The sequence below is a fragment of the Melanerpes formicivorus genome, unplaced genomic scaffold, assembly GCF_026170545.1.
Source record: "Melanerpes formicivorus ecotype bairdi unplaced genomic scaffold, bMelFor1.0.p_v2 SCAF_57, whole genome shotgun sequence".
Classification (NCBI taxonomy): Eukaryota; Metazoa; Chordata; class Aves; order Piciformes; family Picidae; genus Melanerpes; species Melanerpes formicivorus.
This window is the reverse complement of record NW_027142409.1, coordinates 3248467-3275887: the sequence shown is the minus strand read 5'-3', so window position 1 is coordinate 3275887 and position 27421 is coordinate 3248467. Positions and strand designations below refer to the sequence as shown.

At 45.7% G+C, this 27421-nt stretch overlaps 1 protein-coding gene across 9 annotated transcripts in view; it reads left to right on the top strand.

Moving 5' to 3' along the window:
- The window catches only part of DLGAP2 (DLG associated protein 2), an 818859-nt gene that overhangs the window by 368284 nt on the left and 423154 nt on the right, over positions 1 to 27421 (top strand). For all 9 annotated transcript variants that reach the window (XM_068161340.1, XM_068161339.1, XM_068161338.1 and 6 more), the window contains one exon: positions 7411 to 7443. In XM_068161340.1, coding sequence (XP_068017441.1) covers positions 7411 to 7443 — 33 coding nt within the window. The remainder of the gene's footprint in view (positions 1 to 7410; positions 7444 to 27421) is intronic.

The following is a 27421-nucleotide window of genomic DNA, read 5'->3' as shown; positions in this document are numbered from 1 at the left end:
GAAATGAGTTCCGTCGTCTGACTCAGTCCTCTCTGGAGTTCCGTGTCTCCACAGGATCTGTCTCTCCAGACCGAGAATGGTGTTGCGTGCAGTTGCATGTGGAACTGGAGAAGTTTCCAACCATCCAGTGTTTGCCTCAACCATAGTAAGCACATGCTGCTTACCAGAACGAGAACGTGGTAGAGTGATGTAGTCAATCTGCCAAGTTTCACCATACTTGTACTTGGACCATCTGTCACCATACCACAAGGGCTTAATTCATTTTGCCTGCTTAATAGCAGCACAAATGTCACAGTCATGGATGACTTGTATGATAGCATCCATGGAAATGTCTATGGATCTGTCACAAGCCCATTGGTATGTTGCATCTCTGCCTTGATGTCCTGACGAATCGTGAGCCCACTGAGCTAAGAATATCTCACCTCGGTGTTTCCAGTCGAGATCAAGATTAGAGTCCATGTCTACTTGAGAAACTCTTGCAGCTAGATCTGCCTGATGGTTGTGTTGCTGTTCCTCAGTAGCTTTGCTCTTAGGAATGTGAGCATCAATATGTCTCACCACTGGAATTCTCTCGACTCGTTCTGCAATGTCCTGCCACAGGTTGGCTGCCCAAATGGGTTTTCCTTTCCTCTGCCAACCATTCTTTTTCCAGTTCTTTAGCCCACCCATAGAGCATTGGCTACCATCCATGAGTTGGATGAGCTTTGGCCATCTCTCACATTCAGCTACGTCGAGAGCTAGCTGGACAACTTTTACGTCTGCGAACTGACTGGATTCTCCTTCTCCATCCTTTGCCTCTGCAACTCGACGTGTTGGACTCCACACTGCAGACTTCCACCTTCGCTTGTTCCCAACAAGACGACAGGAACCGTCTGTGAACAAAGCATATTTTTTTTCATCATCAGAAAGGTCATTGTAAGGAGGAGCTCCTCAGCACGAGTTACTTTCTCCTCTGGAGGTTTAGCACAGTTGATACCTTCAGGCCAACTTGAGATCACCTCCACTAGACCAGGTCTTTCAAGATTTCCCATTCGAGCTCTCTCTGTTATCAGAGCCATCCACTTAGACCAGGTGGAGTCTATAGCATGATGTGGTGTGGAACCTTTGCGTTTGAACATCGAATACAAAACTGGAAATCTGGGAGCTAAGAGAAGTTGTGATTCAGTTCCAATTACTTCAGAAGCTGCTTTTACTCCTTCATAGGCAGCTAGAATCTCTTTTTCTGTTGGAGTATAATTTGCCTCTGAACCTCTGTAACCTCGACTCCAGAAACCAAGAGATCGTCCACGTGTCTCACCTGGAGCTTTTTGCCACAAGCACCAGGTTGGACCATTGTCACTTGCAGCCGTGTACAAAATGTTCTTAATGTCTGGACCATCTCGGACAGGTCCCAGACCCATTGCTTGAATCACCTCTTGCTTTATCTGGTCAACAGATGCTTGTTGTTCAGGTCCCCAGTGGAAATTGTTTTCCTTTCGAGTCACATCATACAGAGGTTTCACAATCTGACTGTATCCAGGAATGTGCAGTCTCCAAAATCCCATTATCCCAAATAAACATAGAGTTTTTTGCTTGTTCATGGGATTTGCCATGGTAGAGACTCTATTTACCACATCCACTGGAATGTGTCAACGTCCATCCTGCCACCGCACTCCCAGAAACTGAATCTCTGTGGTAGGTCCTTTCACCTTGTCTCGCTTGATGGCAAAACCTGCATTCAGAAGAATGTCCATGATTTTGTTACCTTTCTCGAAGACTTCTTCAGCAGTTTTACCCCAGACGATGATATCATCGATGAACTGGATGTGTTCTGAAGCACCACCTTTCTCCAGAGCATCGTGGATCACTGCATGACAGATGCTTGAGCTGTGGATCCAGCAGCCCATTGGCAATCTGTTGAAAGCGTACTGCATTCCTCTCCAGGTGAAAGCAAACTGAGGCCTGCATTCCTCTGCTATGGGAATAGAGAAAAATGTATTAGCAATGTCTGTGTTAGCATGCAATTTGGCTTCTTTGGATTCCAGCTCATATTGGAGTTCCATCATGTCTGGTACTGCTGCACTCATAGGTGGTGTTACTTCATTCAGGGCTCAGTAGTCCACTGTCAGTCGCCAGTCTCCATTCTGGTTTTGCACAGGCCACACCAGACTGTTGAATGAGTTTTGCTGATGACTTTCTGACTCTCCAACTGACGAATCAGATTCTGAATGGGCAACAAAGAGTCACGGTTGGTTCTGTACTCTCTGTGTGCACAGTCTGAGAAGCAACCGGCAATTTAATGTCCTGTATCTTGTGTTATCCCACAACTGCAGATTCATCAGAAAGCTCAGGTCTGACAGACAGCTTCAGTTTTTGTCCATCAATTTCTACAGAATCTTCTCCAAAAGCCCATTTGTAACCTCTAGGGTCGTTGTAACACCCTTCTCTCGGAAAATCAATTCCCAAAATACAAGGTGCATCAGGTCCGGTCACAACTGTATGCTTCCTCCACTGTTTACCAGTTAAAGTAATATTGACCTCCACCTTACTTAACTCTTGAGATCCACCTGTGACTCCCAGAATAGTTATAAGCTCTGATCCCTGATAATTTGATGGCATTATGGTGCACTGAGCTCCTGTGTCAACCAAGGCCCTGCACTTCCGAAATTGTGAAGTGCCAGGCCACTGGATGTACACATCCCAATAGATTCTATTATCTCTGTTATCCCTTCCCTCCCCCTGGCGGGAGGCAGGGCACCCCTAGTTATGGGAAACATGCCCACATGCCCACATTCTTCCTCCTTTGCCCCTTCTATCACATCTTCCGGAACTCGTTGTCCCAATAATCCTGCTGTCACTCTCCTAAGGATCTCTTTAAGATGAGAAGCACCACTGCTAGCCGCTGTCCTAGCTGCATCTCCATCCTGTGTTGATCTCAATAACTCCGCTAGGTCTTTAAAACAAACCTTCTCTTCCTCCTCAGCAGGATCTTTTCTAGCAGAAGGTCCATCACCCATATCAGCATCTTGGTCCTCTCCCCCATCAGCTCCTGGATCAGCTTTGGCTTTTCCTCTTCTTGTTCTTAAAACTGCTACTTGCTCAATTCGAGCTGTGTTTGAATTTACAGCCGCCTTAACAGAAGCTGACAGGTTTTGAGACAGATAAGCTGCTTTGGAGGGCGTTTCCAGTCCTGCCGAGAAGGAGAGTGGAAATGTCTTTGCGTAGTTAATGGTGGCTGAAGACGGGGGAACTGCCATGTTGGAAGCTGCCGCCACCCCTGGCTGCTTGCCGGGATCAGCAACAGTACCCTTCAAAGCAGCCTTTCCAATAGACTTTTTAGCTTTATCTTTACCTGATTCAGATTCTCCACTCTCCTCATCACTGGATGTCTCTGGGGCTGAGCCAGAGGTACGCCTCCTCCTCTTTGATCTATGATTAACAATTGAGCAGGCCTTAGATAACTTTCTCTCCCGGTGCAAAGAATATAACAAATACGCAATCACTATCATCATCAGCAAATTCACACACATCAAATAAATCACCTTTGGATCCCAGCCATTACTTAAAATTACTCTTTCAGCTACTGGAATCTTAACCTCCCTTATCTCAATTGGCAAGGTGCTCGAAGTTATATTTCCATGTATACTAAGCCGAAAAAACCCCAGACAGTGGTCATACAGAAGCTGAATTTTATACCTGAACCATAAATAAAATTTTTGCATTAAATATTTATCTATGTGATCGAGAAGTAAGCCCAAACAATATTTGCAAATCAGAACCCCAAAACTGAAAAGAACACACGCTCTAATATCCAAAACACCTTCATGTTTGCTAGTCCAACTCAAGCAAGCAATAAATCAAGCTATTTTCGTGCCCCACGTTAGGTGCCTATTAAAAATGTAGTGGGTAGAGAGAGAAGGCCTAGCTTTCCCTCCCCCACAAAGAGGAAAAAAACCACAGCTAACTCAGTCGGAGAAGCAAAAGGGATGCTATATTTACAAGCAATGTGAAAAGGCAGGTTATATATGCACAATATATACAGTATTTAAAATATATATACAGAAATATACATCAAAGAAAAAAATACAGGAATGAAATTCCCTCGTCTGGATAGAGGAGGGTTCCCCCCCCCATACCCTGCTCTCTCCCCCTACCTCCCCTTTTCCCCAAAAAGGATTAGAGACACAAAAGGCAGTTATTAAGGGAAAAAGGTGTTAGTAGGCCTTATCTGTTATCCAAGGTCAGAACTCTGGCTAGTTGCCCAGAAGCAGACAAGCTGGAAAGGGAGAAGGAAAGGAACAAACTGAGAAAAATTCCAACTGCACTAAAGCTTAAAGCTGCGTTCTCCCAATCTACCAATGAAATTCGTTTAGACCTGTCTTTGTTTACAAAATATTCAGCCAGAGTGTCCCAGCACTGTCCCTTTCTTAAAGGCACAGCCTCAAACGGTCACAGTACTTCTAAATAACTGGCAGTGTCAGAGTGGTGCTATAAAGGTCAATCTACTCAGTATATTCATTTCACAATCTATATTTCTGGCATTTGAGTCAAGATTACAGCTAACGTCCAGTCTTCTATTCAAGGCCAGAGATAATTTCAGCAAGTGTGGTGGTGAGAGAAGGCCTAGCTCTACCTCCCCCACAAAGAAAAGAAACCACAGCTAGCTCAGTCCAAGAAGCAAAAGGATATGCTATATTTACAAGCAAGATGAAATGCAGGTTGTATATATACACAATGTTCAGTATTTACAATATACACAGAAATGCACAGCAAAGAAAGTAATACAGAACAAGACTCCTCCCTCCAGACAGAGGAGGGTTCCCCCTCTGTACCCCCTCTCTCCCCCTACCTCCCTTTTTCCCAAAAAGGGCTAGAAAGAGAGAAAAGTTAATTAATAAGAATGAAATTTTGTTAGACCTCAAAGCGCATGCAGGGATTAGTTCTTATCTGTTATCCAAGGTCAACTCCGGCTAGTTGATCAGAAGCAGACAGGCTGGAAAGGCAGAACAGACTGGAACAGAGACAGACTCAAACTGAACTAAAACTTAAAGTTGCATTTTACCTATCTACCAATTAAATTTGTTTAGAATATCTGAATGTTTTCAAAATATTCAACCAGAGTGTTCCTGCAAATGTCCCTTTCTTAAAGGCACAGCCTAAAATGGTCACAAGCAAGGTTTGGTATATTTACATAAAAACATACACGTGTGTGTGTGTGTATAGGTGAGGCTGTATATCCATGTATTTGCTTCAACCTACTTGTTGCTGTTAGAGATGTGATTTTTCATCTGAGTGTTAAAAATGGAGATTGTAGAGATTTGTGCAGTCTGTACTATCTTTTTCTAGCAGGATTTTTCCAGTGTATCAGAATTATCTGCCAACTTGGTTATACTCCCTGTGATTTAAACCAATTTAGAATAGAATAGAATAAACCAGGTTGGAAGAGACCTTCAAGATCATCACGTCCAACCTATCACCCAACACCACCCAATCAACTAACCCATGTAACCAAGCACCCTGTCAAGTCTCCTCCTGAACACCTCCAGTGACGGCGACTCCACCACCTCCCCGGGCAGTCCATTCCAATGGGCAATCACTCTCTCTGTGTAAAACTTCCTCCTGACCTCCAGCCTGAACTTCTCCTGGCACAGCCTGAGACTGTGTCCTCTTGTTCTGGTGCTGGCTGCCTGGGAGAAGAGACCAACCTCTGCCTGTTTACAACCCCCCTTCAGGTAGTTGTAGAGAGCAATAAGGTCACCCCTCAGTCTCCTCCTCTCCAGGCTAAGCAGCCCCAGCTCCCTCAGCCTCTCCTCATAGGGCTTGTGTTCCAAGCCCCTCACTAACTTCGTTGCCCTTCTCTGGACTTGTTCCAGCAAGTCAACATCCTTCCTAAACTGAGGGGCCCAGAACTGGACACAGTACTTGAGGTGTGGCCTAACCAGTGCAGTGTACAGGGGCAGAATGACCTCCCTGCTCCTGCTGGCCACACTGTTCTTGATGCAGGCCAGGATGCCATTGGCCCTCCTGGCCGCCTGGGCACACTGCAGGATCATGTTCATCCTACCATCAACCAGCACCCCCAGGTCCCTCTCTGCCTGGCCGCTCTCCAGCCACTCTGACCCCAGCCTGTAGCACTGCATGGGGTTGTTGTGGCCAATGTGCAGAACCCGGCACTTGGATGCGTTAAATCTCATGCCGTTGGACTCTGCCCATCTGTCCAGCCTGTCGAGGTCTCTCTGCAAAGCTTCTCTACCCTCTAGCAGATCAACTCCTGTCCCCAGCTTGGTGTCATCAGCAAATTTACTGATGATAGACTCAATGCCCTCATCCAGATCATCAATAAACATGTTAAAGAGGATGGGGCCCAGCACTGATCCCTGGGGGACTCCGCTACTGACTGGCTGCCAGCTGGATGTGACACCATTCACCACCACTCTCTGGGTTCGGCCATCCAGCCAGTTCCTAACCCAGCTCAGAGTGCTGCTGTCCAAGCCATGGGCTGACAGCTTGGCCAGGAGTTTGCTATGGGGGACGGTGTCAAAGGCCTTGCTGAGGTCCAGGTAAACTACATCCACAGGCCTCCCCACATCCACCAGGCGGGTCACCTGATCGTAGAAGGAGATCAGGTTGGTCAGGCAGGACCTGCCCTTCCTAAATCCATGTTGGCTGAGCCTGATCCCTTGGCCATCCTGTAAGTGTTGTGTTATTGCACTCAGGATGACCTGTTCCATGATATTTTGATATTTGGATTCTAAACAATAGATTTGTTCTACAGCTGATGCTAACAGCTGAAGCAGCTCAAGGGATCTGTTAAAAAAATTTCCATTGTGTGTCTATATATTGGTGCATTATGACAAATAATTTTTAAGACAGCCAACTTGCAAATAGTGGTGTGTGAATAAAGTAGTAATTGTACATTTAGAGACAGTCTGTTTATGATGGAGTTTTATTTCCTTCATTTCTTTACCTGAATATTTTGCAGAGTCTAACTGCACATTTATACTGGCTGTTTGACTTAATTCTCTTGCCTGAGAGATAGTGCAAGTCTTTCATGAGAAAGAACTATAACAATTCTATTACTGTTCACTGCCTCTAATAATAAAATATTAACTTAAACTTTTTATATGAGCGACTGTTGTCGCTGCAGCATTGTACATCTGCAAATATGGAAGCAAAAAGTCCTGCTATGTGAATGCATTCAGCTGGAGCCTATGAAGGTGATAGTTAAATAAATTTAACTGGACATTTACATAGCTCTATTTTAAAAGTCTTCCTGCAAAACATCTGTTTTTTTAAGTTATTTTGCAGCTGTTAAAAAATGGGTGCTGAAAATACAATTGTATTTTTCATGCTATATGATTGTTATATTTGGATGTAATTATTGAAGATCATAAAATCAAGAAGTTATAATTGATCTCTCTTTCTTTGCAGAGTCACAGTGTACACTCTGTGGGGAGCCTGAAGGTGAGTGTGTTTTCTTTCTAATAGTTTCCAAAGCAGCTAAAATTGAACACTTGACTGAAATGATACCCATGTACAATAGATTGGAAATGGTATCCAAATGATGAGAACCACTGAAAGACATTATTCCTGTTAGATAGCAAAAATGAATTGAATTAAGTCGAGTAAAGCACAGTACATGCTCCAGGCAGGAAATATCTTAAAGGACAAATATTCCATTAGAGCAAAAACTGAAATATTTGCTCCTTATTCTTTTGTGTGTTTCTCAAATTATTTTATGGTAAGAAAGAGTGTGAAGAGACATTTAAGGACATCACTTTGAGGGTAGAAAACAAAGAAACTGGACATAAAAAGGAAACGTGAATATGTTTTTATATTTGATATTACATTTGCAGAGAACTGTGAGAGGTTAACTGAACAAATATTGCTTCTGAAATAAAGATAATTAAGCAATAACATCATGCAGTGCAAATACATGCCCATGTGAAAGTGTTTGGTGGTTTGTTTTGTTTGGGTTTTTTCCAAGTGACTAATTAAATACCAAGGTGAGACCCACACTTTACATAAATGAGCATTGAAGAAATGAAATTATTTTTTTAAAAGTAGGCCATTGTTGAGGGAAGTCTCTCTAATTCTTTGTTTATTAACATTGGGGCTGTTATAAACAAAATGTCAAAAAGTTGACCTTAGTTTTAAATCAGCCAACTGGAGTCTTTCTAAGAAACATAGTCTGAAATAGTAAATGTAAAAGCCTGAGGAAAGTATATTAAATAAAACCCAAAACTATAGATTCCAGACTGTTCCCCAAAATGTTCAACTTGATATCTTGAGCAGTTTCTGAAAAAAAAAATTTGTATTTCTAATGTTTTATAAATTTAGTAAGCATAAGTTATTAGGAGGTATACTGTGATACTGTGATACTGTGATACTGTGAGGTGAAGCCTGGAAGTGAAAGGCCTTGACATCCTACAAGTAATGAAGTAGCTCAGTAAATTAAGCATTAGTCATCTGCTTCTCCTTTGTTATTTACTGAAAAATAATTGTTTTAGGGATTTATTTAGACTTTGCATTTCTGTAACAAGCAGTCATTTCTTCATTTGCTTATTTCCTTCATCCTTTACTTGATGAATTTATAATAACACAGATATACATGAGAAAAGAAAAAATAGGATAGGTGTTTGCCTTTATTGAGATTCCTTTCATGATATGGTTGTCCAACTTTGAAGTTATGCATTAGATTAGTTCTGGCTTATTAGATGCTGTAGCTGCATTTTTAACAACAGTTCTTTTGTTTCATTACTGATCTTTCATATCTGTTCAGTTTTGCAAATATTAGTAAGTATACATGGACTTCGTAAAAAAGGAATTAAAATTGGTATCATGGTATCATAGTATCAGTCAGGGTTGGAAGGGACCACAAGGATCATCTAGTTCCAACCCCCCTGCCATGGGCAGGGACACCCCACACTAGATCAGGCTGGACAGAGCCTCATCCAGCCTGCTCTTAAACACCTCCAGGGACGGGGCCCCAACCACCACCCTGGACAACCCATTCCAGGGCTTCACCACTCTCAGGGTGAAGAACCTCCTCCTCACATCTAGCCTGAATCTCCCCACCTCCAGCTTCATTCCATTCCCCCTAGTCCTGTCACTACCTGAGATCCTGAGAAGTCCTTCCCCAGCCTTCCTGTAGGCCCCCTTCAGATACTGGAAGGCCACAATTAGGTCACCTTGCAGACTTCTCCAGACTGAACAGCCCCAACTCCTTCAGTCTGTCCTCATAGGAGAGATGCTCCAGCCCTCTGATCATCCTCGTGGCCCTTCTCTGGACACGTTCCAGCACCTCCACATCCCTCTTGTAATAGGGGCTCCAGAACTGGATGCAGTACTCCAGGTGGGATCTCACCAGAGCTGAATAGAGGGGGAGAATCACCTCCCTCGACCTGCTGGCCACACTTCTGATGCAGCCCAGGATCTGATTGGCTTTGCGGGCTGCAAGTGCACATTGAGAGCTCATGTTGAGCTTTTTGTCCACCAGCACCCCCAAGTCTCTCTCCTCAGGGCTGCTTTCCAGCCAGTCACTGCCCAGCCTGTATTTGTGCCTGGGATTGCCTCGACCCAGATGCAGGACCCTGCACTTGCTCTTATTGAACCTCATGAGGTTGGCTTGTGCCCACCTCTCCAGCCTGTCAAGGTCCCTCTGGATGGCCTCCCTTCCCTCCAGCGTGTCTGCTGCACCACACAGCTTGGTGTCATCAGCAAACTTGCTGAGGGTGCACTCAATGCCACTGTCCATGTCACCCACAAAGATGTTGAACAAGACAGGTCCCAGGACTGATCCCTGAGGGACTCCGCTTGTCACTGGCCTCCACTGGGACATGGACCCATTGACAGCCACTCTTTGGGTGCAGCCATCAAGCCAGTTCCTTATCCATCTAGTGGTCCACCCATCAAACCCATGTGTCACCAGTTTGGAGACCAGGATGTGGTGCGGGACAGTGTCGAAGGCTTTGCTCAGGTCCAGGTAAACGACATCAGTTGCTCGCCCCTCATCTATTAATTTTGTCACCTGCTCATAGAAGGCCACCAGGTTGGTCAGGCAGGATTTGCCCTTGGCGAAGCCATGCTGACTGTTCCCAATCACCTCTTCACTATGCTTCTGAGTCAGTAGTGCCTCCAGGAGGATCTGCTCCATAAAAATGTTTAACATTTATAGGATTAAAAACCCTCAATGAAAAGATAATTACTTGTGTTGCTGTTAGAACAGTCATCAAGAACATGATGTTCATTTTTTAGCTGAGTAGATATGAATTTCCCCAGTTAATGTCTCCTGGATCACCTACTCTTCCCTCAAACACAGTGTTACTGAATACTAATTATTTTTTATGTGCCTCAATTGAAAAAAATATTTACATTAGTGTCAGTTTAGATTAGTGATGAGATTGAGAATTCTTTTTCCTTGCCAGATGAGCACAATTTCTGATTTTACACTGAAGATCCACAGAAGTTTTACATGTGATTTTATAATTGCCAGTTGCTCAACAGATGTGACTTTGGTTTTCAGAAGGTCATTCTAAAACATATTGAACATATTTGTTGTGTAAACCAACCCCCAAAATTCAGCGATTCAAATCTCAAAACCCAGAATTCTGTAAACTGTACTATGGTTTCACAGTATATTTAAGAGCAACCAAAAAATATGAGCTTTTTGCAGTGTTTTATTTGGAATTCCTGACTATCTCTGTAGCTTCCTTCAGAAATTTGAGATATTCTATCTTGTACTGTTCATTTTTTATATGAAGGAAAATCAAAGAATATCAGTTAATGGTAGATGCAATTTACATCCAGGTTCCTTTCTTCCTACTAATTTTCTGAAAAAAATCTAAGTTCATTAAGTACACCTGTAAAATTGTAGGACAGATACACCATGGATAGGCCTCTGGGATCAAATTCCAAAGTAGTAAGCAGAGCTGTATTCATGGATAGTGGATGTGGAGAAATCACCCTTAGCTGGGAGAGAGGGAGACAAGGGAGACAAGGAAGACAAGGCTTCATGTCATAGCACTCCTGAGTATCTCTGAAGCTTTTTATGCTATTTATTGAAAAATGTGCAGGTAGCTAGTTGTGAGTTTCTGCCCATGTTCAAGTGGTGGCAGAATGGAGGTATACCACAAGCCACAAATTCTGATTGTGAAATTGGTGAACTACAGGCCTAACTGTTCTTGTGATGGTTCATCCTTTCTCTAACCATCATTCTCCTTTCAAAACCAGTAGTTCAGTCCTAGTTTACCAGTATATCCAAGTGTAATAAGAAAGGGCTGTGTAAAACAGAGCTCTTTTCTGGGGACACTTTGCGAAGTTTTGGCAATTAGTGCTACACTTCAGGGAGCAAGTGTATTTATCTCCATGTGCATTGTTGCACAGGTGAAGAGAAATATGAGTGCATGTATTATTTAGTGAAAAAAATACCAGAGACATTGTGGAGTCTCCTTCTCTGGAGACTTTCAAAACCCACCTGGATGCATTCCTGTGTGGCCTGCCCTAGGTAATCCTGCTTTGGCAGGAGGGTTGGACTCAATGATCTCTAGAGGTCACTTCCAACCCCTAACATTCTGTGATAGTAGAGGGAGATGTAAATTTTCAGGACACAGAGTTTCACCTACATAATCTGTGGATCTAGAAATATCTGCGTGTGTCCTCCTTTGCAGGCCATCTAAAGAGAATGAATTAAACAACACTGAGCTTTGAGAATCCATCTTTTGTATGAGCTGCAAATGTTTGTGTTCTGTGTCAGAAATGATGGGTTTGTGCTGTGTTACTGACAAGTGTGTCAGCTATCATTCCGGTCAGTATAGGATGTTTGAAAACAAGACGACCTGCTGTATACTGTGAGGAAACTGAAGTTGCAGAGCCAGTGGTCTAATAAATCCTGTTCAGTGCAGCTACTTTGAGATGGTCGATCTCTGGAAATGCAAGAGCAGCAATAACATATTTTCAGATGATAACAGCTGCCTCAGAGGAAGCTGGCAGATGATGTTATCATGATAAAGTCTTGAGTTGTTTTGGACATTGTTGTTGGTGGTGGTGTGTGCACGTATTTGGTTTTCCCCTGTTCAGACTTTAAGTGAAGGTGGTATAAACATGTGGTGGGTTTGGAAGGGGTAAGGCCAAGAAGCCTCCTCCCTTCCCCCTTGTAAAGTAAAAGGGAAAAAAAAATTGAAGGGAAAGGAAAAAAAACTTGCAAGCTGAATTAGCAAAGCAGTGGAGCTATATTTACAAAGCAATGTAGGGTTTGCAGGGGAATATTTACAAATTTACAATATCTACAATATATACAAAGATATACAACAGAGTAACACAGAAATGAGAGTGACCCCCTCGGCAGAGAGGGGTTCCCCACCTCCGCTCTCCCCTCTCTCCCCCCTTTCCCCAGAATGGGATAGAAAGAGAAAGAAAAGAGAGGGGAAAAAAATGTTAGAAGCAGTTTGTGTTAATTGGAAAGGAGTTAATATACAGGCCTGGTATCTTGTTTTCAAGGCCGAGGCCTTGGCAGAAAGCCCAGCACAGAGACAGAGCTGCAGAGCTGCTGCACCGTGGAAAGGCAGAAGCAAGACTGAAGATAGGGTGCTGGAAAAACCCAGTATAGTCCCAGCTCAGAAGGTGCTTCCTCCCACTTCACCAATGAAATTAGTTTAGACTATTCCTTCCGTTTACCAACTTCCGTCCACCATATTCCCTTTCTTAAGGGGGCAACGTCAACCGGCCACAAAACACATGTCTAACTTAGTCTTTACAACTGCCAGCACACTCTGCTAGAAGAACTGCTGCAATCATGAGCAGTTTCAGTAATAGTTGTCCCCATGAACCCTCAAGCTCATGTTTCAGTTCTTTGTAAATCCTGGTATTTGTTCAGAAAAGTTTGGGAAAGGACTACATGAAGAAATATTCTCTGTATTACCAAAGCAGCAAACAAGTTTAGACCACCCTGTCTTCTGAAAGGCTATGTAAATGAATGCTTTTCTTCCAGGCTTTTTTTTTTTTTTTTAATATCAGTAATGACTTTCTAATTCTATTCAAGCCTATTGCCTCTATTTTATGATTAATCTTTTTCTTTCTTTCTTAAAGATAAGTGGGCAGTCCTGTATAATACCAGCACTTTTCAACTTTTGTAGAAATCATAGGACCATAAAATGCTTTGAGCTGGAAAGGACTTTTAAAGCTCTTTTAGTCCAACTCCCCTGCACTAAGCAGGGACATCTACAACAACGAAATCAGTAGCCCTGTCCAATCTGACCTTGAATGTTTCTAGGGTTGGGGTGTATACTACTTTTCTGGGCAATCTCTTCCAGTATTTCACCACCCTCATCATAACAATATTTCTTCCTTCTATCTAGTCTAAATCTACCGTTGTAGATCTGACCTCTCGTAAGGTCATGGAATTCACTTATGCCATGGACTTTATACTGTATGCAGGTGCTTCAAGAGTTTTACCTAACAATTTGAAACAGTTGATAGTTCAGAGAGCCAATGTACAGATACTGATGACTCCAAGTGTCAGAAGATTGAGAAATTTCTGACAATTATGAATTATTTGCCAATAAACCCAAGCATCAGAAAATTAAGACACTTTTTCACTGGTGATTTATATTTCCAAGCTGAGATGCCAATATAACTCTGTCTGAGAACAAATGAGTTTGAGAATGCTGGAGTATGTCACTCATTTACCCATACAGAAGTTTATGTCAGTTAAAAATGAAATGGTTTTTAATATGATTAAAAGTTGAGGATAGATGTAATTGCTTCTTGGCTTTTTAACAAAAGACGTTTTCAATGTTTTGAAATTTTAAAAAATGGTACTGTTGAATTGTTTGCATTGCTCACAAAATGCATAAAATATTAATTGGAATTTGGGGTATAGAAGAAATTAAGTAAATAATCAACAGTAACAACAAAAAACCCTCTTACTTTTCTTTAGGGGGGGAAAAAAATCTTTTTTGAGATCCATATTAGACTGATGCATTTATTTCAGGTACCATCAGCTTTGGGGTTTTTTGTTGTTTTGGGTTTTCTGTTGTTGTTGGGGTTTTTGTTGGTTTGTTAAAGATTGCAGACAGTAGGTAGCTCAGAAAAATACCTTAAACTTGGCACTATGTCTTGATGATATTCCATCTCGGTAGCTCTGTCTCTGAATGTAAACATTTCCCTTGGTATCTAGTGAAAAACTATTACATGCATATTAATAACTCCAGAGAATTTTGCTAATCTTCATTTTGATAATCTAAACATTTAGTAATCCACACTGAAAACTGGCAGTTTCACCACTACTAGCAATGACTTTCAAGAGTCCTGTAGCCTTAACTTTTTTATTCTTATGCCATATTTACTAGAGCAACATCAGTTCTGTAAGAAAAATTGTAATTTCTAAGGAAGAAATGTACGTTTCACAACACAGGATCCTGACAATACTTAATAAAATCTACTTAGCCTACTTTTAATATTACTTCTTTTCCCGTGGTTTATAAACATTTCATAGTTTATTCAAATTAGATTCTCGTTCAGTCTATGTACCACTGAAACAGTTAAATAGATTATTATTCTTGCTGTCAAACTGTTGTGGTCTATAAAAGGATAAATTAATGTTCCATAAGCAGAGAGATTAATTTAAAAAAATTAATAATTTTATTAATAAAAAAAATCTGCAAAAAACCCACAAATCAAAACCTATTTACAGATTTGAGGGGTTCGGTTGTGGAACAGATACCTCACCAGCAGGAACAAGTAACAATTTAAACAATATGTACAAAAATCCAGAAACAACAAACAGCACTTTAAAGAAAAGCAACCTCAGCAATGAAGCCGGCGATTGCCCACAACAGGGGGTGGAACTCTAGAATTCCCTAAGGCAACAGTAGATGCTTATAAAAATCAGATATTGTAATTACTCACTGATCCTGATACCTCGTGGCACACGTTAAGATCTAGACAAACCAAAATGGCATCAACCACATGGAAGCTGCAGGAGCACCGTTTCACTTTCTGTTGGTGTCTGCAGCTTATTACTGAGGCAGGATTTGTTCTCAAAGGGTTTGCAGCTGAAAGCTTTGTAGAGAGGAGGTTTCTCGGCTGTAATCCTTTTGTAGCAGCACTCGCTCCTTTCTCCAGTCAAATGAAACTGTCCCGGAGACTCAGCTCCTCTGGGGTTTCGCCTCTCGGCCCAGCAAGACGCGTGTCTGTCCTCTGGGCTTTACAACGCTGAAAATAGCGAGGGGTCCTTGCTGTCTTGTCTGGGTAAACTGAAACACAGTTCAGCTTCCAAGCGAAGCTTGTGGTTCCTTCCAGAGTGTGGACAATTGCAAGACGACACTATGGCTCTTTGGGCTGATACTCATAGATTTCCCGAGGCAATAATGGCCAGTAGCAACACAGATCTAGGGATAAAACCCTGGTATTGCAACCTATAGAAAGCCTTCTTTCCAAACGTGGCCAAAAGCACACCCACCTGGCTCATTCTGGCTCTGAGACATGTTCAAGCAAGCCTAAAGAACCAGATCTACTAACTTCTGCCTCATTGTCTGATTCAGAGTAATTTTGAGGCTTTTTGTCCATCCAGGACACAAACCAATGACAGTTGATTAGATGGTGTTGGATGAAGGGTTGGACACAATGATCTTGAAGGTCTCTTCCAACCTGGTCTGGTCTAATGCTATTCTATTCTATTCTATTCTATTCTATTCTATTCTATTCTATTCACAGTATCACAGTATCACTTAGGTTGGAAAGGACCTCGAGGATCATCGAGTCCAACCTATCAACACAGACCCCATGACTAGACCATGGCACCAAGTGCCACATCCAATCTCCTCTTGAACGCCTCCAGGGTCGATGACTCAACCACCTCCCTGGGCAACCCGTTCCAATGACGAATGACTCGCTTGGTGAAGAGCTTCCTCCTCACCTCGAGTCTAAACCTCCCCTGGCGCAGCTTGAGACTGTGTCCCCTTGTTCTGGTGCTGGTTGCCTGGGAGAAGAGGCCAACCCCTTCCTGGCTACAACCACCCTTCAGGTAGTTGTAGAGGGCAATGAGGTCACCCCTGAGCCTCCTCTTCTCCAGGCTAAACAATCCCAGCTCCCTCAGCCTCTCCTCATAGGGCTTGTGTTCAAGGCCTCTCACCAGCCTTGTTGCCCTTCTCTGGAATTCTATGAATTAGTACCTGCAATGATGGACATAATGCTGACTTCAGTCAGTTGCGTGTGAAAAAAATTATGTAAATAAAGGACTGTGATCTTTTATCCTTCTACTTCGATCCATGTTTTTAGGAACAGTCACATTCATGTGCCTGTGTAAACTTCCTTGCTAACACTTAAATAATAGATCCTGATAAGATCATCCATAGCATGAACCTTCCTCCTGATCAGAGTATTGCTAATACCTGCAGCTCTCCAAGTGAAGTCATTTGATCGCTCTTTTTCAGTGAAACTTTTTCAAGTCACATAGAAATGTATTGCTATCATTCTCCTTTGTGTAGTCTGTACAATATTGAACTTTTTTTACTCTTAGAGCAACAGGAAAGTGGTTACAAAAAGTTAGTTACAATAGAAATGTAAATAAAAAACAAAACCTGCAAAATTAGATTGTACAAATTTAATTTTTTTTAAATCTCTTTCTCTCTGGGCTAATAAATCAGATTTTGCTCATTAATTTCTTTCGGATAACAAGTGATAGTGTATTCACAACATGCGTTATTCTTAAACTGCTAGGGTTTATATAAAGTACTGAAATGTGTCATGATTTATAGCAAAGAGTTACACTATGCTTTTATTCAAAATCTACTGACCATGTTGCTACTGTATTTTCATATTGCCTTCATTTGGAAAGGCAGCAAAAGTTGTCATCAGTATTTCTACTAAAGGTTTTGTTGCAGAGAAATATTTTGATGCCTAGGTACACTTGAAATATTTTAATTTTTAATTCTAAATTCTAGTTTATATTTGTATAATTTGCAATGTCATACAATGCTTTACTAAATGGGTGTATTTATCTAGAATGAGGAATAAAGTTGCATGGACATCAGGGATGGGTTATTTGAAGGACTCGAACCCACATAAACTCACTGTAAGATATTTAGAATAAACACTATCTTTATTTAGAATAAAACAAACCAGGTTGGAAGAGGCCTTCAAGATCATCGCATCCAACCCATCAACCAATCCAACTCACCTAAACAACTAAACCATGGCACCAAGCACCCCATCAAGTCTCCTGAACACCTCCAATGACGGTGACTCCACCACCTCCTTGGGCAGCCCATTCCAATGGGCAATCACTCTCTCTGTATAGAACTTCTTCCTAACATCCAACCTAAACCTCCCTTGGCGCAGCCTGAGACTGTGTCCTCTTGTTCTGGTACTGGCTGCCTGGGAGAAGAGACCATCATCCGCCTGTCTACAACCTCCATTCAGGTAGTTGTAGAGAGTGATAAGGTCACCCCTGAGTCTCCTCTTCTCCAGGCTGAGCAATCCCAGCTCCCTCAGTCTTTCACACAGTATCACACAGTATCACTTAGGTTGGAAAGGACCTCGAGGATCATCGAGTCCAACCTATCAACACAGACCCCATGACTAGACCATGGCACCAAGTGCCACATCCAATCTCTTGAACGCATCCAGGGTCGATGACTCAACCACCTCCCTGGGCAACCCGTTCCAATGACGAATGACTCGCTTGGTGAAGAACTTCCTCCTCACCTCGAGTCTAAACCTCCCCTGGTGCAGCTTGAGACTGTGTCCCCTTGTTCTGGTGCTGGTTGCCTGGGAGAAGAGGCCAACCCCTTCCTGGCTACAACCACCTTTCAGGAAGTTGTAGAGGGCAATGAGGTCACCCCTGAGCCTCCTCTTCTCCAGGCTAAACAATCCCAGCTCCCTCAGCCTCTCCTCATAGGCCTTGTGTTCAAGGCCTCTCACCAGCCTTGTTGCCCTTCTCTGGACACGCTCAAGTGTTTCGATGTCCTTCTTAAACTGAGGGGCCCAGAACTGGACACAGTACTCAAGGTGCGGCCTAACCAAAGCAGAGTACAGGGGCACTATGACCTCCCTGCTCCTGCTGGCCACACTATTCCTAATGCAGGCCAGGATGCCATTGGCCCTCCTGGCCACCTGGGCACACTGCTGGCTCATATTCAGGTGGCTGTCGATCAGCACCCCCAGGTCCCTCTCTGTTTGGGAGCTCTCCAGCCACTCCGACCCCAGCCTGTAGCTCTGCATGGGATTGCCGTAGCCAAAGTGCAGCACTCGGCACTTGGACTTGTTGAATGACATCCCATTGGACGCTGCCCATCTGTCCAGTCATTCGAGGTCCCTCTGCAGAGCCTTTCTACCCTCTAACTGACTAACATCTGCCCCTAACTTTGTGTCATCTGCAAACTTGCTGATGACTGACTCTACCCCTTCATCCAGATCATCGATGAATATGTTGAAGAGGACAGGGCCCAGCACTGATCCCTGGGGGACACCACTGGTGACTGGCCTCCAGCTGGATGCGGCACCGTTCACGACCACTCTCTGGGCCCGGCCCTCCAGCCAGTTCCTAACCCAGCACAGAGTGTAATGGTCCAATCCACGGGCTGACAGCTTAGCCAGCAGTTTGCTGTGGGGGACGGTGTCAAAGGCCTTGCTGAAGTCCACGTAGACCACATCCACAGGCCTCCCCACATCCACCAGACAGGTCACCTAATCATAGAAGGAGGTCAGGTTGGAGAGGCAGGACCTGCCCTTCCTAAATGCATGTTGGCTGGACCTGAGCCCTTGGCCATCCTTCAGGTGCGCAGTTATTGCCGCCAGGATAATCTGCTCCATCACTTTCCCAGGCACTGAGGTCAGGCTGACTGGCCTGCAGTTTCCAGGTTCCTCCATCTGACTCTTCTTGTGGATGGGGACCACATTGGCCAGTTTCCAGTCATCTGGGACCTCACCTGTGAGGCAGCACTGGAGGAAAATGATGGAGAGTGGCCTAGCTAGCACATCTGCCAGCTCTCTCAGCACCCTAGGATGGATCCCATCCGGTCCCATGGACTTGTGAATACCCAAGTGGCTCAGCAGGTCCCAAACTAATTCCTCATGGATTACCGGGGCATTACACTGCTCCCCGACCCCATCGCCCAGCTCAGGAGGCCACTCGTCCTGAACTCCTCCTGCCTTGCTGTTAAAAATTGAGGCAAAGAAGGTGTTCAGGACCTCAGCCTTTTCCTCGTCTTCAGCCACCATGTTCCCCTTCAGGTCCAACAGGGAGTGCAGGTTCTTCCTGCCCTTCTTCTTATTGTTAATATATTTATAAAAATGCTTTTTATTATCTTTGACTGAGGTGGCCAGCTTCAGTTCCAGCTGGGCCTTAGCCTCCCTAATTTTATTTCTACATAATCTAACAGCTTCCTTGAACATACTTCGAGAAGCCTTCCCCTCCTTCCAAAGGTGATACAGCCTCTTCTTCCCCCTTAAATCCTCCAGGAGCTGCTTGCTCATCCAGGCCGGTTGCCTTCCCCGCCGGCTTGTCTTCCGGCACGTGGGAACCGCCAGTTCCTGTGCCCTCAAGAGCTCCTGTTTGAAGTAGGTCCAACCCTCCTAAACCCCTTGGTTCATGAGGGCTGCTACCCAGGGGACTTTGCAGACAAGTTTTTTAAATAGGCTGAAGTTCGCCCTTCGGAAGTCCAAGGTGGAGGTTCTGTTGGTGCTCCTCCCTATCTCCCTGCATATTGAAAACTTCACTATCTCGTGGTCACTGCACCCTAGGCAGCCTCTCGCGATCACGTCTCCCACCAGCCCTTCCCTATTGCAGAACAGCAGGTCAAGCAGAGCCTGTCCCCTGGTAGGCTCGCTTAACAGCTGTGTCAGGAAGCAGTCCTCCATTCGCTCCAGGAATCTTCTGGACTGCCTCCTCCCTGCTGAATTAAGTTCCCAGCAGATATCTGTGAGGTTGAAGTTGCCAACAAGGACAAGATCTGATGATCTTGAGACGGCCTCCAGCTGCTTGTAAAATACTTCATCAACCTCCTCATCCTGGTTGGGTGGTCTGTAACAGATTCCAATCAGGATGTCAGACTTGTTAGGCTGTCCTCTGATTTTGACCCACAGGCTCTCAACTCCCTCATCTTCCACCTCAAGTTGTGTGGCAGAGAGTGACTCTCTAATATACAGAGCCACCCCTCCTCCTCTTCTCCCTCGCCTGTCTCTCCTAAAGAGCCTGTAACCCCCCATTGTAGCACTCCAATCGTGGGTGCTGTCCCACCAAGTTTCTGAGATGGCGACTACATCATAGTCGCCCTGATGGATTAGGACCTCCAACTCCTCTTGCTTGTTGCCCAGGCTGCGTGCATTGGTGTACATGCATCGCAGCTGGGTTCCTGACTTCTCAACTGTCCCTACCTTGTGCCCTACTCTTACCTCTGCAGAGGGACCGATTGCCTCACCCACCCCCTTCAGACCTAGTTTAAAGCCCTCCTAATGAGCCCTGCCAACTCCAGTGCCAGGACTCTCTTACCCCTTCTAGATAGATGCACCCCATCAGGACCCAGCAGGTCAGGTGCGGTGACAGTTGTCCCATGGTCATAGAACCCAAATTTCTGCCTCTGGCACCATCCCCTGAGCCAATTGTTGATGGTATGGGTTCTCCCATTCCTCTCAGTGTACACCCCTGCCACTGAGGGAACTGAGCAGAACACCACTCGAGCTCCTGCCCCATCAATCAATTGTCCAAGGGCCCTGAACTCCTTCTTAATCGCCTTGGTGCCCTTCCTGTCAATCTCATCGCTTCCAGCCTGTATTACCAGCAGAGGGTAATAGTCAGAGCGCTGGATTAATTTAGGGAGTCTCTTTGCAATGTCCCTAACCTGTGCCCCTGGTAGGGAGCAGACCTCCCTGTGGGATGGGTCAGGACGACATATGGGTCCCTCAGTACCCCCCAGGAGAGAGTCCCCAACAACTATAACCCTTCTCCTTTTCTTTGTGGAGCTGGTTGTTACAGCTGGTGGGGACCGCTTGGGCTTAGGCTCCCCTCTGGATGCCTGCTCCTCAGCCTCAGCCCTCTCATCCCCACTGCCCTCAGCCTGCAGGGCCTCATACTTATTATGCATGGGCAGCGGAGGAGGAGGAGAGGGTCGGGGAGGATTTCTCTTGCCACCCCTGGCAGGGACCCATATCCATCCCTCTCCGCCTCCAGGAACCCCTCCCTCAGCAGGGGAGATCTGCAGAGCATTCTCCCACATATCTAACTCCCTTTCACTTTCCCTTATTGTCCTTAGCCTAGCTACCTCCTCCTTCAGTTCAGCCACTTCATCCTTCAGCTCTGCCACCAGGCTGAGGAGAAAATTCACCTGCTCACACCTGACACAGGTGTCCTCTCCCACTCCCTCTATTCCAAGTGCCAGGCTGAAGCACTCTCTGCAGCTGGCAGCCTGGACTCCAGCATTCTGGCGAAACAGCTTTGTGTGGGCAGATGCAGCTTTTTTACCCTTCGTCCGAATGCAACGTTTAAGGTTTGGTTTTTGTGTTTGGGCACGTGAGCATGATCCTGCTGGTTCCTCCCCCTACCAGGAGTCCTCCCGACCCGCGAAACCCCGAAAGGAAAGCAAAGGAAAAACCCCGAGAAACTCACAGCTTAAGCAGAGTGGTTCCGGACAAGCGGTCCCGATCAGCTACTGAACCTCATAGGGCTTGTGTTCCAGGCCCCTCACCAACTTTGTTGCCCTTCTCTGGACTCGTTCCAGCAAGTCAACATCCTTCCTAAACTGAGGGGCCCAGAACTGGACACAGTACTCGAGGTGCGGCCTAACCAGTGCAGTGTACAGGGGCAGAATGACCTCCCTGCTCCTGCTGGCCATACTGTTCCTGATGCAGGCCAGGATGCCATTGGCCCTCCTGGCTGCCTGGGCACACTGCTGTCTCATGATCAGCCTACCATCGACCAGTACCCCCAGGTCCCTCTCTGCCTGGCTGCTCTCCAGCCACCCTGACCCTAGCCTGTAGCACTGCATGGGGTTGTTGTGGCCAATGTGCAGAACCCGGCATTTGGATGTGTTAATTCTCATGCCGTTGGATTCTGCCCATCTGTCCAGCCTGTCGAGGTCCCTCTGCAGAGCCTCTCTACCCTCCAGCAGATCAACTCCTACCCCCAGATTGGTGTCATCCATGAATTTACTGATGATGGACTCAATGCCCTCATCCAGATCGTCAATAAAGATGTTAAAGAGCATGAGGCCCAGCACTGATCCTTGGGGCACACCACTAGTGACTGGGCGCCAGCTGGATGTGGCACCATTCACCACCACTCTCTGGGCGCAGCCCTCGAGCCAGTTCCTAACCCATCACAATGTGCTCCCGTCCAATCCATGGGCTGACAGCTTGGCCAAGAGTTTGTTATGGGGCACGGGTTCAAAGGCCTTGCTGAGGTCCAGGTAGACTACATCCACAGGCCTCCCCACATCCCCATATCCCACATCCCACATGAGGAGGCTCAGGGGTGACCTCATTGCCCTCTACAACTACCTGAAAGGTGGTTGTAGCCAGGAAGGGGCTGGCCTCTTCTCCCAGGCAACCAGCACCAGAACAAGGGGACACAGTCTAAAGCTGCGCCAGGGGAGGTTTAGACTCGACTTGAGGAGAGAGTTCTTCACCGAGCGTGTCATTCGTCATTGGAACGGGTTGCCCAGGGAGGTGGTTGAGTCATCAACCCTGGAGGCGTTCAAGAAGAGATTGGACGTGGCACTTGGTGCCATGGTTTAGTCATGGGGTCTGTGTTGATAGGTTGGACTCGATGATCCTCAAGGTCCTTTCCAACCTAAGTGATACTGTGATACTGTGATACTGTGATCCACCAGGCGGATCACCTGATCATAGAAGGAGATCAGGTTGGTCAGGCAGGACCTGCCCTTCCTAAATCCATGATGGCTAGGCCTGATCCCTTGGCCATCCTGTAAGTGCTGTGTGATTGCACTCAGGATGACCTGTTCCATAATCTTGCCTGGCACTGAGGTCAAGCTGACAGGCCTATAATTCCCTGGCTCATCCAACCGGCCCTTCTTGTGGATGGGCACAACGTTGGCCAGCTTCCAGTCCTCTGGGACCTCTCCAGTGAGCCAGGACTGCTGGAAAATGATGGATAGTAGCTTGGCCAGCTCATCTGCCAGCTCTCTCAGCACCCTAGGATGGATCCCATCCAGTCCCATGGACTTGTGGCTCCTTCTGCAAGCTCTGCAGGCCAGCTGTCAGGAAGACGTTCTGTCCTTCTAGTAAAAATTGAGGCAAAGAAGGTTTTAAGTATCTCTGCCTTTTCCTCATCCTTTGTTACAACATTTCCCTCCATGTCAACCAAGGAGTGGGGGTTACCCTTGCCCTTCCTCTTGCTATTAATGTATTTATAGAAGGACTTTTTGTTGTCCTTCACAGCAGAGGCCAGTTTAGGCTCCAAATGTGCTTTTGCCTCCCTGACTTTCTTCCTACATGATTTGGCAACATCCTTAAACATTCCGTGGGTTGCCTCCCCTCTCTTCCAAAGGTGATATACCCTCTTTTTTTCCCTTAGTTCCATTAAAAGTTCATTAACCATCCAGGCTGGCCGTCTGCCCTGGCGGCTCATCTTCCGGCACATTGGCACAGCCTGTCCCTGAGCCTTCAACAATTCTTCCTTGAAGTAGGTCCAGCTCTCCTGGACCCCTTTGTTTTTAAGAGCTTTATCCCAAGGAACCCTCTGAATTAGGTCCTTCAGTAACCTGAAGTCTGCCCTCCGGAAGTCCAGAGTGGAGGTCTTCTTGCTACCCCTCTGAGCTTGACCAAAAACCAAAAATTCAATTATCTTGTGGTCACTGGACCCCAAACACCCTCCGACCACCACATCACCCACCAGCCCTTCTCTGTTGATGAAGAGGAGGTCAAGCATAGCCTTGCCCCTGGTAGGCTCTCACAGCACCTGGGATAAGAAGCTGTCCTCCATGCACTCTAAGGACCTCCTAGACTGTCTCATCTCTGCTGTGTAGAGATCCCAGTAGATGTCAGGCAGGTTGAAGTCGCCCATGAGAACAAGGGCAGGCGATCTTGAGACAGCCTTAAGCTGCCTATAGAATGCTTCATCAACATCTTCCTCCTGGTTGGGTGGTCTATAACAGACTCCAACCAGGGTGTCTGCCCTGCCGGTCTTCCCTCTAATTCTTACCCACAAGCATTCAACCCGATCGTCCCTAATCTCCGTCTCAATGGCATCTAGTGCCTCCCTGATGTACAGGGGCACCCCTCCACCCCTTCTTCCTTTCCTGTCTCTCCTGAAGAGCCTCTAGCCATCAATTGCAGCGCTCCAGTCATGTGAGTTGTCCCACCACATCTCTGTGATGGCAACTACATCATTACTTTCCTGCTGCAACAAGGCTTCCAGCTCCTCTTGTTTGTTACCCATGCTTCTTGCATTAGTGTACATGCACTACATGGGCTGCTGGTTTCACCTCTGACTCTAGCTTGTCGCCCCCAGACTCTTGCCTGAGGGGACTAGTTTCAGCCCCTTCCACCTTCGAAACTAGTTTAAAGCCCTGTCGATGAGACCTGCCAATTCCCTTCCCAGGTCACCATATGGTGACCTCTATTTTGGTACATTTCTGTTACAAAGTATCTTATAAAAAATAAATTCTCAGGTGCATTTTAACAAAATAAAGTGTTTTCCAGGCCTTCCCTGTAGTTTATATTTGAGTAAATTAAATTCACGTTTAGCTGTTTCTATTTATCATACATACAAAAAACAGCTGTACTTCAAAACTGCATTGTCGTCCTTGTTTTTTTTCCATCTACTGATTCACTCTCTTGGGCTGTACAGACAAGAAAAACAACAAAGCTGATTTAATTTGGACAAATAACATGTATTCCCAAATGCAGAAGGTATTATTTGTTCATTCATTTTACATTGTTGTGATCAAAAAAAATAAAACCACACAAGAACCATCTCGTCTTTCCTGCTCCAATACAAATGCATAAATGAAAACCTGATTTGATTTCTGGGGTTGAATAGTTGGCCTCAAATGTTTTATCAGTACATACTTAATGTTACATGCAGCACTAGTAATGTGAATATCTCTTCTGCTAAGGCTGCATGAGGTTACACATTGTTTAGCACTATTGAGGTCAGGACTGGTGTTTGCTGCAGCAGGGACCAATGTAGCTATGGTCAGTACAGCCTAGAGGATGGTGATATTTTAAATTGACCTTTAAATAGAAGTGTGTGAGCATATATAATATATACAAATAATTATTTTCCTTCTCCATTTTTCTTACTCTGCTGACTGTTTGACACATTTTTTGTTACATGTAATGTCCTGGTTTAGGTAATCATTCATATGTCATACTTGTTTGCTGCAGGTCAATTTCTGTGGTGGCATGTTTCTCTTAAAGATGGTGTTTTAGACACATGTATCATAAATGAGAAAATTTCCTTTATAGTGTGAACTGTGTTTTCCCTTGCCTCTAATTATCATTCTAAGCAATGCTTAGGGTTTGTGTATTCATTCAACTGTAATACTCCTTTGTACATATACATAGCAGAGCTCTTAACCTGAGCATTAAAGTCTCCTGGATATTGCCTCCAGCATCTGGCTTATTTTAGATTTTAGAAAGACACTGTTGTGTCTCTGTAGTGTAAGAATCATGATGGATTTTAACCAAAATATAAAAGGGTGGTTGTTTTTGTTGTTTTTTTTTTTTTTTTCAAAAAGGGGAAAAAGGATTTGACTGAGTAAAGTTGAAGATCCTATGGTCAGTTTTAGGTTCTGCAGAACCTAAAGAATTCTGCTTGAATTTAAAAGGCTCTGCTGCGGCTCGGGGGGTTCACTTCGTCGGGCAGCTTCCTCGAGACAGCACCCAGACCAGCAACCGCCGGGGACCAGCCGCTGCTCTCCTTTTCGGGCTGCGGGAATCGCCATCGCTGCCGAGTTTAGCCACGGGGAAGGAGCAGCCGCTCTTTCACGTGGTCAGACTCGTGGTCCCAGCGGCGGGAGCGGCTGAATTTAAAAGGCTCTGCTGCGGCTCGGGGGGTTCACTTCGTCGGGCAGCTTCCTCGAGACAGCACCCAGACCAGCAACCGCCGGGGACCAGCCGCTGCTCTCCTTTTCGGGCTGCGGGAATCGCCATCGCTGCCGAGTTTAGCCGCGGGGAAGGAGCAGCCGCTCTTTCACGTGGTCAGACTCGTGGTCCCAGCGGCGGGAGCGGCTGAATTTAAAAGGCTCTGCTGCGGCTCGGGGGGTTCACTTCGTCGGGCAGCTTCCTCGAGACAGCACCCAGACCAGCAACCGCCGGGGACCAGCCGCTGCTCTCCTTTTCGGGCTGCGGGAATCGCCATCGCTGCCGAGTTTAGCCGCGGGGAAGGAGCAGCCGCTCTTTCACGTGGTCAGACTCGTGGTCCCAGCGGCGGGAGCGGCTGAATTTAAAAGGCTCTGCTGCGGCTCGGGGGGTTCACTTCGTCGGGCAGCTTCCTCGAGACAGCACCCAGACCAGCAACCGCCGGGGACCAGCCGCTGCTCTCCTTTTCGGGCTGCGGGAATCGCCATCGCTGCCGAGTTTAGCCGCGGGGAAGGAGCAGCCGCTCTTTCACGTGGTCAGACTCGTGGTCCCAGCGGCGGGAGCGGCTGAATTTAAAAGGCTCTGCTGCGGCTCGGGGGGTTCACTTCGTCGGGCAGCCCGTATTCTCCTGTACGCTCACACGCCGCCCATTTTTTTTTTTTTTTTTTTTTTGTTTTTGTTTTTAAATTGGCAGTAGGTGCTGTGGCCAGGGACAGCCATGGTTGTAACTCGCAGCAAAATGTCCCTTAAAAAATCAGTGTCGACCCAGACGGAGGTAGAACAGAAGCAGGTAGCTGTCCAGGTATCTGGCTGTAGAGAATGCTGGAGCCTGGCCCGTGAGACGCAGGGTAGTGGGGGCAACTCTTGTATAAGGTGTGAGCAGGTTGACTATCTACTTAATATGGTGACCAGACTGAGGGATAAGTTTGCTAGCCTTAGAAATGTAAGGAAATGTAGGAAAGAGATGAACCAGAGGAGGAAAGAGATGAACCAGAGGAGGAAGGAGATGGACCAGAGGAGGAAGGAGATGGACCAGAGGAGGAAGGAGATGGACCAGAGGAGGAAGGAGATGGACCAAAGGAGGAAAGAGGTGAATCAGAATCAGAAGAGGAAAGAGTTGAATGGGAGTAAGCAGGCTCTGCAGGCTCCCCCAGCAGAGGCTGGTTATTCAAAAAGCAGAGGTGAATGGACGCAGGTTACTCTCAAAAGATGCAAAGTTAAACCTCCTTGCCTCCCCTCACCTTCCCCGCTGCTCTTAGAAAACAGATATGGAGCACTGGAAATTGAGGGTGAGGTGGTCCTGATGCCGGAGGACACACCATCTGGGGTTCTCCCTAAAGCTAAGCAGCCTAAGATTAAACAGCCTAAGGCAAAGCAGCCTAAGGTCAAACAGTCTTCTGCT